Here is a 14,451-nt window from a genome sequence, read left to right as displayed (position 1 = left end):
CTTTTTCTTTAATCCTGTAAGGCTGGATTATGTCCTCATATCTTACACACACACACACACACACACATGCACACACACACACACACAAACACACACACACCTTTTTCTTTAATCCTGAAAGGCTGGATTACATACCTTACATCTTTAATCCCAGATTCAGGAGGCAGAGGCGAGCTGATCTCTTCCAAGTTCAAATCCAACTATGGTCTACATAGTGAGTTCTAAGCTACTAGTCAGTGTTCTCTGGATGAATAGAACTTATAGAATGAATCTCTCTAAATATAGAAAGGGGATTTATGCCTGGCTGTGGTGGTTTACACCTTTAATTCCGGCACTTGGGAGGCAGAAGCAGGTGGAACTCAGGGAGTCTGAGGCCAGCCTGATCTACAAAGTGAGTCCAGGACAGCTAGGACGGTGATACAGAGAAACCTTGCCCCGAAAAACAAAACAAAACAAAAAGAAGGAAAAAAAGAAAGAGAAAAGAAAGGGGATTTATTAGAATGATTTACAGGCTTTACAGGCTGTGGTCCAGCTAATCTAACAATGGCTGTCTATGAAGGAAAGTCTATGAATCCAATAGTTGCTCATTCCACATGGCTGGATGTCTCAGTTGGTCTTCAGGGTATGCTGGAATTCCAAAGAAGTAGGCTTTAATGCCAGTGAAAGAATGGATTTGCTAGCAAGCTGGCAAAGAGCGAAAGCTTCCTTCTTCCGTGTCCTTTATATAGGCTGCCAGCAGAAGATGTGGCCCAGATTAAAGGTGGGTTTTCCCGCCTCAAAGGATCTGTGTCGAAGTGGATTTTCCCATGTCAAAATAAGCAGAGAGCCCTCGTAGATGTGCCCTCCAGTTCTGGGTTTTAGTTCATTCCAGATGTGGTCAAGCTGACAATCAAGAACAGCCTTCATAGCTACAGTAGAGAAAAACACTCTCCAACAACAAATCCCTGCAAAAGGGGTGCCAGCTGGATGGAGTAGTGGGTAAAGGTACCTGACACCCGAATCTGGTTCTTGAGACTGACGCAAGTGGTAAAAAGAGAGAACCAGCTACCATTACCTGTTCTCTGACCTCACAAGTGCTGTGGCATGCGTGTCTCCCCCCAAAATAAATAAAACGTATATAAAATAAAAAGTCCGATAAGAGGTTGAGGATATGGCTTAGTTGGTAAAGTACAGACACAAGGAGACCCAAATTTCAGTCCAGCAGGGCCTTCCACTCAGAAGGCTAAAGCAGTAGGGTCATCCATGAGTTCAAGGCTAGCCTGTGATACATAGTAAGATCTCGTATCAATTAGACAGTAGGCCACCCTGAGGAGCCAGGGAAATGCTCGAAGGGGCCAGCTTTTTAGGGGTAGGGAACAACTGGGGGGCAAGAGTGGCTCTCTCAGACTGGCAGGCAGCCACAGAGGAGGCTGGAACTGGTTTGTCTGGCTGATGTGCCTTGAAGTGAGTACTCCTTCAGGCTTTCAAGAGGGGGAAGTCAAGCATAGATTTCCTGCAGAGCTAAATCAGATTCCCAGCCCCGGAGCAGGAAAGGCAGCATGCATCCAAGCCAGCCTCCTCCGCACATCTTAAGGGTTTTGAGGGACAATGCGTCAGAATTCTAGGGTGCTTTGCCTGGTTTTGCTTGGCTGTCCTGGTTGGCACAATGTGGGCCTTTGTTTCGGGGCTGGGGAAGGAACCAGGGAACAGACAATATCCCACTCTGCTGTTGTCCTGCTACCCATGATCCTCTAGTTTCAGGAAGTTGAGGATGGGGATTAGTTTAATAATTAAGCTTCCCAGCCCTGGGTATATGTGTGTGGGAGTCCTGCATTTCCAACAGTTCCCCTGGGTCAGCTCTTGGTTGACCAGAGGCTATATTGGCCCATTTCAGAACCCACTTGGCCTTCAGAAGCCAGCGGACACCAGAAACTCAACATGGGACTTGGTATAAATTACTATATGGCAATGACTTGATGATGAGTACAAATAGGCTAGGGGGGCCCTGCTGCTGGAGGTACCCCAGAACTGGAAGGTCATGAGGGTCTCTCACGGGTGTCTGGCCACATGTAGTCTAGTCTGCATACCCTCTGGGCTCCCGCTGGCATACTGGCAGCCTGATGATGCCTGGAGCAGACTGTTCCCAGCCCATAATCAGCATCAACAGGCCCTGGAGGGCAGTGTTCCCTGCATAACCTTGATTTGAGGTGTGGTAGAACTAGCTGGAGTTGGTACCATAGGTGGCAGGAAGAGGGAGATGCGGCTGGCAGGGTGGATTCTGGGTCCCGAGCCCAGTCTGGTCACTGTCATAGCAGGCATGTCACTCAATGAATATCAGATGTAGCCAAAGGGAGCCCTGGGCAGCTCCAGAAACTGAGGGAGAAGTCTGGAGAACAATGTTTGATGTCGTGGAACCAAGAGTTCTGTGAACTTCTGCAGGGTTTTAGGCAGTGTCCCAGCTTCCCCAGATTCCCTGCCCAGCCTTCGGGGCAGCCCCGGGCAGAGAGGTCAGCTTCTACGTACCCTCTGCACTGCCTCTTTTGTGGAGCTCTGTGTCTGCTCCACCAGGCTTTTGTGGCAGGCAAGGTAGAAAACATGGAGGGTAAGGTTCACCTCTTAGGTGTGGCCCCTGTAAAGGTCTTCCTGACCTCAGAGAGGATGTCTGAAAGCTAGCAGGTAGCCTGTAAGCCTGAATCATTACCTTCTTCTTGGCTTAGTTGGTAAAGTACAGACACAAGGAGATAACAGACACATGGACTGTGCCCATCACCCATCCATCCATCCGTCCATCCCTCTTCTCCCTGCCTCTCTCTTCATCTAGCCCCTCCATCTGCTCTCTGATCTCATCTATCTTCACTTAACCACCCAAAGAACAGCCCGCCCTGAACTGTATACTGTGGCTGTGGAGGAAGGCCAGTGTAGACCATGAATGTCTGTGAGAAGTTTACAGCCAATGAGGAATCAGTACGAGGCAGGGTGCACTCTGGGGGATAGTTGTAGTTTTGGTGAGTTGGGCATGTTCGTTCAGAAGACAAAGGGCAGGAGAAATTAGGCTATGGTGGCTGAGAGAACACGATGGGCCAGGTGTCTCCTTCCCAATTCATAGTCCCTCCCCTCAGCTCCCTTACCTTTCATTCCCCTCTCTCCTTGGAGTCACGTGGCTCTCCTGTGGAAATGTAAAGAAATGCCTCTTCATTCCAGATGGAGACAGGCCAGTAGAGCAAAGAAAGAATCTACCCAAGTCCAGATCGGGGAAGCAGTGAGTTGATTGGGGTTGTTTATGAGAGACTCAAAAGGCTTTTATGCTGCTGGGAAGTCTCAACCTGTTTATCTGTCTCTTTAAGAAAAATTACATTTGGGGTTGGAGGGATGGCTCAGCGGTTAAGAGCACTAGCTGCTCTTCCAGAGGACCTGGATTCAATTCCTAGCACCCACATGGAAGATAACTGTTTGTAACTCCAATTCCAGGAGACCTGACACCTTCACACAGAGTATACACGAGCAAAACACCAGTGCACATTAAATAAATAAATAAATGCTTTTTAAAAGTCACCTTTAAAAATTTTTTAAAAATCACTTTGTGTGTGTGTGTGTGTGTGTGTGTGTGTGTGTGTGTGTGTGTGCATGTGCGTGTGTGCGTGTGTCTGTGTGCACATGTGAAGGTTAGAGGACACGCGATGAGTAGATCTCTCCTTCCTCCAACATGGATCAAGTTCAAGTTGTCAGTCTTGGTTGCAGGCAGGCATCTGTATCCATTTGTATCCATTGAGCCATCTTGTCAGCCAGCTATTTATATTGTGATGTAACTCTGCAATGAGTTACTCCATGTCTTAGTCACTATTCTGTTGCTGTGAAGAGACACCATGACCATGGCAACTCTTATAAAAGAAAACATTTAATTGGAGGCTGGCTTACAGCTTCAGAGGTCAAGTCCATTGTCATCAATGGCAGGGGGCATGGCAGTACACAGACAGACATGGTGCCGGAGAAGTAGCTGAGCCACAGGCAGATAGAGGGAGAGGGAGAGAGGGAGGAGAGAAGAGAGAGGAAACAGGGAGAGAGAGAGAGAGAGAGAGAGAGAGAGAGAGAGAGAGAGAGAGAGAGAGAGATTTATTCTGGGCTTGGCATGGTCTTTTGAAACCTCAGAGCCCAACCTCAGCAACCCAGTGGTGATAAAGACCGTGACAGATTCCATGATTGGCACCCCTGGTAGGTTGAAGGGAACCTCCTAAGACAGGTGCAGTCATCTATCCCGGTGCCAGCAGGTCTGCTATTGTTTACCATGGCCTCAGTATAGAATGCCTCCTAGTTTGCATCTCTATGGGCCTAAGCATCTGAATAGGCCTACACTTGCTAGGAGTGTAAGTAACATGTGAGGACAGAGAGTTAGGAGCCAATAGAAGGACAGAAATGGCCTCCTCATAGCCATGGAACCATAGTTAAGAAACAGCCAAGAAGATGCTAAATAAACACGAGACTCTAGTTTTATAGTATGGAACTGAGAGCTCTCTAAAGATGACAAGATGCCTGTGTTTGGTCTTTATCGTCGCTGGGTTGCTAGCAGGTTCCAAGCCCATGCTCCCCCACTCAGGCAGAACCTCATGGCTGCGGTGGCTTAGGGCCACAACAGTTCTGCTAAGGAATCACGCTTGTGAACATGCCAAATCACTTGGGGAACACCAGACTCATGAATTTATCATTAAACAAATGAAGCTCCTCCCCTGGATCTTGAAAAGGTACACCCACGACGGGGCGGGCGCACTGAGTGACCTGTCACTCAACCACAGCCTTGTCCAGGTATTTTGCCACAGTGAGGACTGGACCTGTCCCCTGCTTCAGCTCAAGCACAGTGCTCTCTGCCTGTGACACAGCCCACTTCAAACTGCCTCCTCAGAGGCGTGCACCGGACATCTACGACCTCCCTGATCTCCACAGGCTTTCCCGGGTCCTCCTCAGCTCTCTCCTCAGGAAAGCTGTCCTGATGCCTCTTTGTGACCCTTCCCTAGCACTTTTTTTTTTTTAAACAGTTTTCTGTGTAGCTCTGGCTGTCCTGGAACTTGCTCTGTAGACCAGGCTGGCCTCAAACTCACAGAGATCCGCCTGCCTCTGCTTCCTGAGTGCTGGAATTAAAGGCGTGCTCCACCACTGCCTGGTGAGCCCATATTTAATCAGTGTGCATGCGTGTGTGTATTACTGTGTCACATGTGTCACTGAGAACTAATATTAATAACTAAGATTGGAATAAAATAATCTGATTGCGGATGGCCACGCCATTAGGTAAAATCTGGGCTACCCCGACAAATCACAGTCAGTGGAACTGACTTGTGTGTTGAGGCAACGAGCCATCCATGTTTCTGACACTGTGTGCTCGGGGCTCTTTTTAAGTAATCTTGGGGTGGAGAGAGGAACCTGCCTCGCTAGGGGCATTACTAGGTCCACTCTCTTGAGAGTGTCCGGTGGGTTGTCACAGCTGCTCTGCTTCATAGTGACAGTCATGTACTACTGACCACATCAGTCCCTGCAATCACCTCTGAGCTCTTCCTGTCTGTCTAGGACTCTCTGCGTCACTGCCAGCTCATCAGGTCTCCAGGGCGGGGACTAGGTTGTTGTGTTTATCAAGGTGACTCACTGTTTGACACCTGGCATGTGTTGGTTGCATGCACCAGGAGCCTGGACAGCTGGGCTGCTGTCCAGGAGTGATGACAGTTAGGGCAAAGCAGGTGGACAGTGGCCAATGGTCCTGACTGTGACAGTAGAGGAGGGGACACCAAGACTGGATGTGGGGCAGAGAGAGAAAGACGTCCAGATACCTGTGAGGCCTTGGGCTGCAGTGTCAGGGTGGATGACCCTACTCCACTGGCAATGTGGGACGGAAGGGGCCCTGTCCTCTCCTGCGAGAGGTGTATGTTTTAGGCTCCCTCACTAACTAAGGGCCTAACTTCTGGCCCAGCTGCCTCTCCAGGGAAGACCCATCACCTCCTTCAAGACCCTCTCTCTCTGCTTCTATGAATGGATTTGGCTGGCAATTCTGCAGGAACACAGCTGGAGCTTGCTCTGTGTGCTCACAGATTGTGGGTGCCCTAATGGAGGCACGGGAAGGCCAAAGGGCTTGTCTCAAAGCCAAGTGGCAGAGCTGGGATTTGAATGCAGACAGGTCAGCTTCTAGTCACATGCTGAATCGTATCGCTCTACTGGATGAACAACAAGGTTAGCCTTGGACAGGCTACTTCTAGTGTCCCTTCTCTGTCTCCTCTTTGCCCTCTGCCCTCTGGCCTCTGCTGTGGCAGCTAGCACTGCCTACTCACCTAAAAGCAGACTAACTGCCGGGGTGAGGGGTCATCCCTAGTTTGAAAATAGCCTGTTCAAGGCCGTGTACAGATAACAGGAAAACAGGTGGACACGTGGCCCCCTGCTGCCCTAAACCTAGGGTCATCCAGAAAGAACTGCCGGGTGCTCCATGTCACCATCCCCTTCCCTCCATTCTGCATCACTCTGACCCCGAGGCTGGCCCCCAGGTCACTTTGTAGGGCTGCAACCTGGGTCACTGGGCCTCTGAAAGGAACTAGCAAGGTTGCCATAGAGACAAGGTTGCATTCCCTCAAGGGCTATCAGAGAAGATGGCTCTAAGATAGTGGCTGCTCAGGCAAGTCCGCTTTGGGGTCTTGGTGGCTCCATGATTAGAAGAGGCCCTTGCTCCCCTTCCCTTTCAGGACTGGAGGTAAACTGTAAAGTGGGGTACACATACGAGGGGGTGGTCACTGTTTATGCAGTCACTGTGAGTCGTCAGAAGCCAGGCATAGTCTGAAACCGGAAATAGAGGCAGACCTGCGTCTGGGGTTGGCCGTCTCCCATGACCCCTCACATGCTTTCCCGATGCCGGGGTCATTGGCACCGGGATCCTTGCGGGCTGTGTGAATGTGGGCATCAAAATAGCTTGTTTGCAGCCTTGTCTCCGCCTCCTCTCACAGCTATATCTGACCTGCGGAATTGATAGGAGCTGGCCAGTGTGGCACAGAGAGAGACCGGAGTCCTTCCCATTTCCTACGCTGTCCATGGATTTTGTTGCTGGGGCCATTGGAGGTACGAGACAGGGATAGAGGGGCGCAGGAGTTGGGGAGAGCTGGGGATGGTGCTTTTGTGTGTGTGGTAAGGGGGAGAGAGCCCTAGGCAGTTGGGAATCGAGCGGCCCCCGGGTGTGGGCAATGGAGGCTGAAGGAGAGGCATGTCCCCACACATGGCCTTGAAGTTCAGGCAGGATGCAGAGGCATCTAGGGATCCCTGGCTTGGGAACAGAAACTTGTCCCTGTGAGGTTAGGAGATGGCTGGGGTCCTTAGTTGGGTGAATGAGCTCTGGGGGGTGGACAGAAGGCTCGTGTGAAGAATAGTACACCCAGGAGTTCTGTTGCAGGGAGCGGCAACTAAAAGATAGAGCAGGCCGGGTTGGGTGGTTTCTCTGGTCCATTGATGCCTACCAACATCTGGTCCCTGATGGCTGAAACTGTTCTCTCCTGGGGAGAGGTGACAGAGGTGAGAGGTGGCTGCCCACAGGGACTCCATGGGCCATCGATCCTCAGGCTGTGTAGCTATTTTAAGTGAAGCACCCTTGGCCCTGCAGCGCTTGTGAAATAGCTGTGGGTGGCTTTCTCACTGCTGGAAACAACCTGGGGACCAGAAAGGAAAGACAGAACCAGTCTCTGGAAGACTGGGTCCTGGCCCTGCCTGAGGTTGTCTGGGGTCTTGAGCTGTACCATACCAAGTTTGGCTGCCTCTTGGAATGTTAGCACCACAGAAGGCCACACCCTCGTCATAGCCACAGGAAAGGCCCTAGTGATGGGGTCCTTGCTCTGTGCTTGATTTGGGTACCAGGTCCCAGGGACTCAGACCCATGCCTTTCCTTTAAGAACTCTAGATGTAGAGGTGGCCATGGCATGTGGGGCATAGCAGCAAGACCAGGTGACACAGGTTCTGATCAACATGTTTCCAGGCAGAGGCAACCAAGAGCACGGTAGGAAGGCCTGAGAAAGGAGGGCTTTGAAGGACAGATAGGAGTTGGTGAGGGCTTTGAGGGATACATAAGGGATACAGAGGAGTTGGCGAGGTGTTTGAGAGACATAGAGAGCTATTCTAGCCAAGTCTCCTGTCAGGCACTTGCTTTATACCCTCTGGTCCCCCACCCAGGCATTCAGTCTTCTACTTGAACCCATCCCAGGACACAACCCACGGGCATTGTCATCCTTCATGGTGTCCTTAGCATCCTTGCTCCAGGTTAGAAATCCCAAGGCCCTGACTGGCTCCTCAGCTTCCTCAAGGCTAGGCTGGCTTTAGATGTGGAGGCTGGAGCTGGACTGGCAGGGCTAGGAGGGGAGTGTGGATCTCCTGGTCCAAAGCCAGGGTGGGCACTACGGGCCCCTCTGCAAGGTGTCAGCAGCCCTGTTTCCCACTGTCTTCAGTTAACCTACTCAATGCAGAGAATGATTACTTAGCGGGTGGTTCCCGAGACTATGACCACCAGGTGGCCCCAGTGCTTGGGCCTTGGTGTGAGTGTTAGAGGACAAACTTAGGGAGTTCTCTTGGCCAGGAAGTCAAAAGGCAAGGGGGTTTCGATTTCATAGTCCCCTCTGAAATGTGACCCTAGTGACTTAAGGACCTCCTGTGGGCTCTGCCAATCCCACATATGGGCCTCTGGGGGAGTCTGTCTGTCCAAACCACAGCAGCGAAACAGATCCTGTCCCACACACATTGACTGTGGTTCCAGGCGATCCTGGCCCTTCAGGGACCTGGGTGGGGATCTGGGCTGTTCCCTTGGCCTTTACTTAGAATGTGTTCCTCCCCCATTCCTGTAATATGTGGGTGTCCACCTGGCTCCCACACAAACCCTGCACAGGTGAAGCTTGAGGGCGAAGTTTGCCTGGCTCAGGGACAGGGTCAGCTAGTGCGGAACTAGACGTTCTCCCAAAATGTGATGTCAGAGGGGTGGCTGAGGGATGTCCTTGGCCTGGGCAATGGGGATCGGCACTGGTGGGCCAGGAAAGGGGTTGGGAGATAGTTAGCAAGCTTGGCAGGTGCATCCTGGGCCTTGATTTCTCGGCCTCGGATAGGAGGAACCCAGGTGGGGGCAGTGGGAGGTTGGAGAAGGGGGCTTGCTTAAGGCCCCCATCCCCCTTGGGATGGGCGGGCTCTCACTGCTGACGGCCACCTCCCGGTGCCTCACTGGTTCTTCTGATTGCCTTGCAGGAGTCTGCGGTGTTGCTGTGGGCTACCCTCTGGATACAGTGAAGGTACAGCAAAGCCCTACCTTGGTTTAGATTACACTCAGTGGCTCCTGTACACGGCTCTGGTCCTCAATTAGAATGCTAACAGGACTCAGACCTCTCCTACTCTAATACCTTCAATGGCTCCCTATGGCCCTTGGGACTGTCAGTCTCTCTCACCCTGTGCCTCAGGGGTCTCTTTTCACTGTCCTTACTCAGTCTAAAGCAGTATGCCTGACGGTCACGGGGCTTCTATTGCCTTTGCCCCAGGCCTAGGGACAGCTCTTCCTGAAGCCTTCTCCCTTTCCTGTAGGTCAGGATCCAGACTGAGACCAAGTACACAAGCATCTGGCATTGCATCAGGGACACATATCGTCAAGAGCGGGTAGGTCTGGGGCGTGATTAGTAGGGTGGCATCAGGGGCTGGGACTTATCAGTGCCTTTCCCCTTCAGCCCTAGCCTCTTTGCCCTCCAAACAGGTGTGACTGTGCCCAGTCCCGGGATCCCCAGTCCCAAATTCTGAGCACTGGGGACCCTATATGGTACAGAACCAGTCCCTGTCTCCAGAGGCGGGGACACAGGGGAGCCTGGGATTCTGAAGGCCAGGGAGGAGCCCATCCAGGGGAAGGTCTTGGGGACCCTTACACAAATGAGCTTGGGACTTGGTGCAGGCAGGGATCAACTGAGCATCATGTTGGTTCCACCATCATGGCCAGTCAGCTGTCTCTTCAGGCCCTCAAACATCAGGGCAAGTGCTAAGATCCCGAGGGTGGTGTCTGGAGGCATCATCAGTGGCAAGGGAGATGGTGGTCAGTCCCAGGTGTCCCAGAGTCTATCTTGGGTCTTGTTCTTACTTGGTCCCTATCCACTAGGTGTGGGGGTTCTACCGGGGCCTCTCACTGCCTGTGTGCACGGTGTCCCTGGTGTCATCTGTATCTTTCGGCACCTACCACCACTGCCTGGCTCACCTTTGCCGCTTCCGGTACGGCAGCACTGACGCCAAGCCCACCAAGGCCGATATCACGCTCTCAGGATGTGTCTCTGGCCTTGTCCGGGTGAGTAGAAGCGGAGGGCGGAAGGGCATCAGAGATACCCAGGTAGTTTGAATCATACATGTCTGCCAGCAGGTGTCAAGACTGAGGCTCTGTGAAGGTAGAGCCTACAGGGCATGGGGACTGTGGTGAGGAACTAGTCTCCTGCCTGGGATGGCCTAGGCTCCTTTTGGTGTCCCTCCTAGTATGCTCCAGTGGAGAGGAGGGGATGGCCATAGAGACCCCCGTCAGGATGTGGGGACCCAGTGAGACAGCACTCAGATGTTTCTGACCAACCAGCTGGGAGGTCTCCATCTTCAGGGTGTCCAGCAAATGCCTGAACACCACCTTGTGTTACCATGGACACTGGCATCCCTCATCCTCAGTGGAGCTAGACCATCAGGCACCACAGATGGGAACAGGGCAGGCAGGTGCAGCTGAGGTCCTTCATTGGCCAGGATGGAACGTGGATAAATCACTCACTTGCTCCTTAATCAGAGCCTCCACGGGCTGAGGGGCTAAGTGTTATACCCGCTACACACAGTGCAGAGATAAAAGGCCGATAAGCCTAGCTAGCCAGGCTTGACTCTTGAGCCTCTCTGAGCTGCCATCTCATCTGTAAGAGGTATGATGAGAATTAAGCGAGACCGGGGGTGTAAAGACCCCAGTGCAGCCTGATCCATTTGAGTCCCACAGTGACCACCATGCCATGCCTTTAGAAATATGACTACAGTGCAAACAACTGTGTGTGTCAGTTATGCTCTTGAATTTAGTCACGTTTACTTAGCACCCGGTATGTGTCAAGGTAGTGTTCCCAGGTAGGAGAGATGAAGGAGACCTTGGCTTCAGCCTTAATTCGGCTGAGCTGGCTTTCAATCCAGCACCATCAACACCCTGGGGCCAGCTCTCAGCACTGGGTCCTAGAGCCGATGGGAAGGCTGGGTCTTTGAGTGTGTGGGCAGGCTATAGGCATGCCCTAATCATGCTTCTTCCCTGTCTCAGGTGTTCTTGACATCGCCCACTGAGGTGGCCAAGGTCCGCCTGCAGACACAGGCCCAAGCTCAGACACAGCAGCGGCGGCCCTCAGCCACCTGGACATCAATGGCCCCTGCTCTGTGTCCTGCTCCTGCTGCGTGTCTGGAGCCCAGGCCCGCATACCGTGGACCACTGCACTGTTTAGTCACAGTGGCCCGAGAAGAGGGACTTCGGGGACTCTACAAGGGCAGCTCAGCTCTGCTCCTTCGTGAAGGTCACTCCTTTGCCACTTACTTTCTCTCCTATGCCATGCTCTGTGAGTGGCTCACCCCTGCTGGCCATAGCCGGCCAGGTGAGTGACAGGCAGATGGTGGGGTTGACCAAGTGGGATGGGGCCAGGGAGAGGAATCTGCACAGTGCAGCTCGCAACACTGAATCGAGCTAAGCATCTTTATATGTGTCTGCCTTACTTTTCAAGTAGGGTTTCTGAGGTGTGTGTGTGTGTGTGTGTGTGTGTGTGTGTGTGTGTCCAAGGCCACACGGCTGTGATAGAGGGGTTTTTCTTGACTTGGTGTTAGTGAGATGTCCTGGGCTGGGGTCCTGTCTCTGAGAAGCTTGCAATAAGGTATGGTCACTGTCTCTCTTGCAGATGTCCTAGGTGTGCTGGTGGCTGGAGGCTGTGCTGGGGTCCTGGCCTGGGCCGTGGCCACCCCCATGGATGTGATCAAGTCACGCCTGCAGGCGGACGGGCAGGGCCAGCAGCGCTACCGGGGCCTCCTGCACTGTGTGGTGACCAGTGTGAGGGAGGAGGGCCCCAGGGTGCTCTTCAAGGGGCTGACACTCAACTGCTGCCGTGCCTTTCCTGTCAACATGGTGGTCTTTGTGGCCTATGAGGCTGTGCTTCGGCTCACTCGGCGATTGTGCACATAGGGGCCACCAGTCAGTAGCAGCCAGTCTCAGCAGCTGGAGGCATGGTGGGTTTAGGACCCCACAGGGCTGTCACTGGGACAGCAGAGGGCCTTCTGTGCAGTGACTTAGGTGAGGCCTGCCAAGCTGCTGACCATAAAGTCACGAGTCAAGGTTGTGTAGGTTTCCTGGACGAGAACCTGTCACTTGGAGTCATTTGTCACCGAGCGACTGTTCATTCTTGAGTGTACTAGCTTGTCTACACCCATGGCTTCAGAGCGTACCCTCACCAGCACCAAGTGCTCGCCAACCACAGTTCCAGTCAACTTCCACGGATTCACGCTGTCCTCTTAAGAGACAAGCGAGGGACCAGACGGCAAGCTGAGCCATCTGGCTACAGGCTGGGCTTGTCCCGTCTTAGGCTGTCCTCACTGGCTGAGGAACTGGTGTGGTGCCTCACTGGGTACCCACAGTCACACTGCTTGCCACACGAAGACCCTGGAAATTGGGTCACGAGTGGCTGTCAATAAATGTTTCTGAGCTTGCTCAGCGCTGCTTCTGTGTGATCTGTGGGGTACTGGTCTTCCTACCTTGTGTTCATCCGGTGTGCGTCACTGTGAATCCTGTCGGCTCATGGTGGGAGAGGTGGTGTGAGACCCTGACCCTGATGGCTAAGAGGGACCACAGTTCTTGAGTAGCCAGATGCTCATTATGTAGAGGGTGGCTGTGAAACCCTGCATGGTGTTTTTTTTTTTTTTTTTTTTTTTTTTTTACTTTTTGGGCGGTGTAGTCTGTTATCTGTGTCATTACCAGGCTGTACGCCTGGCTGGAGCTCTGCACCCAGGGTGAGAAAGTGCGGGGTAACCATTCAAAGGTCTTATGAGCCAGTGGCTTGGAGAGCAGGGTAGGCTAGTGTCTGCCCTCACACCCCTCTCACACACAGTGGGATCTGCCTGTGCTTCTGAGACCTAACTCCCTCTTTGGGCACCCTGTGGCTTCCAATGACAAGCCGCTGGGGGTCAAGATGGCAGTACAGCGTCGGCCACTGGGTCTTGACAGAACAGCCCTGTGGTAAAGCTGGCTGGTACCCAGCTCTGTCACACATGCTCACATGCAACGCCTGGCCATGCATGCATCTAATGGTCTCATTTTCTTTGTCCAGTTTCTAGGAGGGGCAGGATATGTTCCTGGGTCTGCTCTTGTCATGCAGGTCCTTTGGCAGCAGATCTTTATGTCCAGGGCCCTTGCCTGCAAGGCCTCTCCTAACCCTGATGTCATCTCTTATGCCTCCCCTCCTCCAGGAAGGTCTTCTGGTCTCCCTACCAGGACATGGCACCCGGCCAGCTGGCTGGTTGCTTATCTGTTCCATCTCAAAACTGGGAGCTGCCCAGGACCTCTCCGCCTCTGGTGAACAGGGGAACCAGAAGCTCTGCAGTGAGGCCCTGGTTATGATGAAAGCCAGAGAGCTTTCTTGTGGGGTTGGGAGTCTTCTACAGGGACAGGATTTCAGCAGGTCTCCAGCTGCAGCCTGGAGGGAGAGCTGGTCCAGTCACCCTCGGCAGGTATCTAGGAGAGGCACACACACAAGATATAGCTAGTATGGACTACTTTCCCTGTATCCTCAGAGTTACTGTCCTCGTGGAAATCAGTACGGGTCTGTGAAGAGGTACTCATCACAGGGTGCTGTGGGCTTGTTAAAGTGTTCTCTTCACTCAGTTTGGATCAAGCAGTCCTTCAGCCTTTGGGTTCTCTTCCGGTTTTAGTAAGGTTTCTCTTAAAAAGGTGTTGGTGTGCTCTCCCACTTTCCTCCCGTGCTTCAACCCCGACTGAGCACGCCTTGTCTCTTGAACTGCAATCCTGAAGTCCTTTTAGTTTTAGTGCCTGAACTTGAAAGTTCACCTAGTTCAGAGAGATCAAGATGATGGACATTCTGGGCCAGTACCTAGAAAAGGACAACTAATAAAAGGGCTTAACAATTTACCGACTCTGTCAGGGCCACTGGTACCCACTCATTCTTTTTTTTTTTTTTTTGGAGGGGGGTGTTTGGTTTTCAAGACAGGGTTTCTCTGTGTCACCTTGGAGCCTGTCCTGGAACTTACTTTGTAGACCAGGCTGGCCTTGAACTCACAGAAAGAGACCTGCCTTTGCCTCCCTAGTGCTGGGATTAAAGGTGTTCGCCACCAACACTCAGTTTTTTTTTTTTTTTTTTTTTTTTTTTTTTTTAAGAGTCTTACTATGTAGTCTTGGCTGGCCTGGAACTTGTTATGTAGACCAGACTGGCCTCAAACTCAAAGGTCTGCCTGCTTCTG

The 14,451-nt window shown here is 52.3% G+C and overlaps 1 protein-coding gene across 1 annotated transcript in view; it reads left to right on the top strand.

Annotated features, from left to right (window-relative positions):
- Slc25a47 (solute carrier family 25 member 47) overlaps window positions 1-12,691 on the top strand; it is a 15,772-nt gene extending 3,081 nt beyond the window's left edge. The window contains exons 2-7 of the mRNA XM_027416384.2: window positions 6,948-7,059; window positions 9,214-9,257; window positions 9,544-9,615; window positions 10,103-10,285; window positions 11,264-11,588; window positions 11,886-12,691. Coding sequence (XP_027272185.2) covers window positions 6,948-7,059; window positions 9,214-9,257; window positions 9,544-9,615; window positions 10,103-10,285; window positions 11,264-11,588; window positions 11,886-12,166 — 1,017 coding nt within the window. The 3' untranslated portion in view covers window positions 12,167-12,691. The remainder of the gene's footprint in view (window positions 1-6,947; window positions 7,060-9,213; window positions 9,258-9,543; window positions 9,616-10,102; window positions 10,286-11,263; window positions 11,589-11,885) is intronic.
- The last annotated feature ends 1,760 nt before the right edge of the window (window positions 12,692-14,451 follow it).

This window comes from Cricetulus griseus, chromosome 5 (assembly GCF_003668045.3).
Source record: "Cricetulus griseus strain 17A/GY chromosome 5, alternate assembly CriGri-PICRH-1.0, whole genome shotgun sequence".
Lineage (NCBI taxonomy): Eukaryota > Metazoa > Chordata > Mammalia > Rodentia > Cricetidae > Cricetulus > Cricetulus griseus.
Note: the sequence above shows the minus strand (reverse complement) of the source record. Positions and strands in the feature narration are given on the sequence as shown.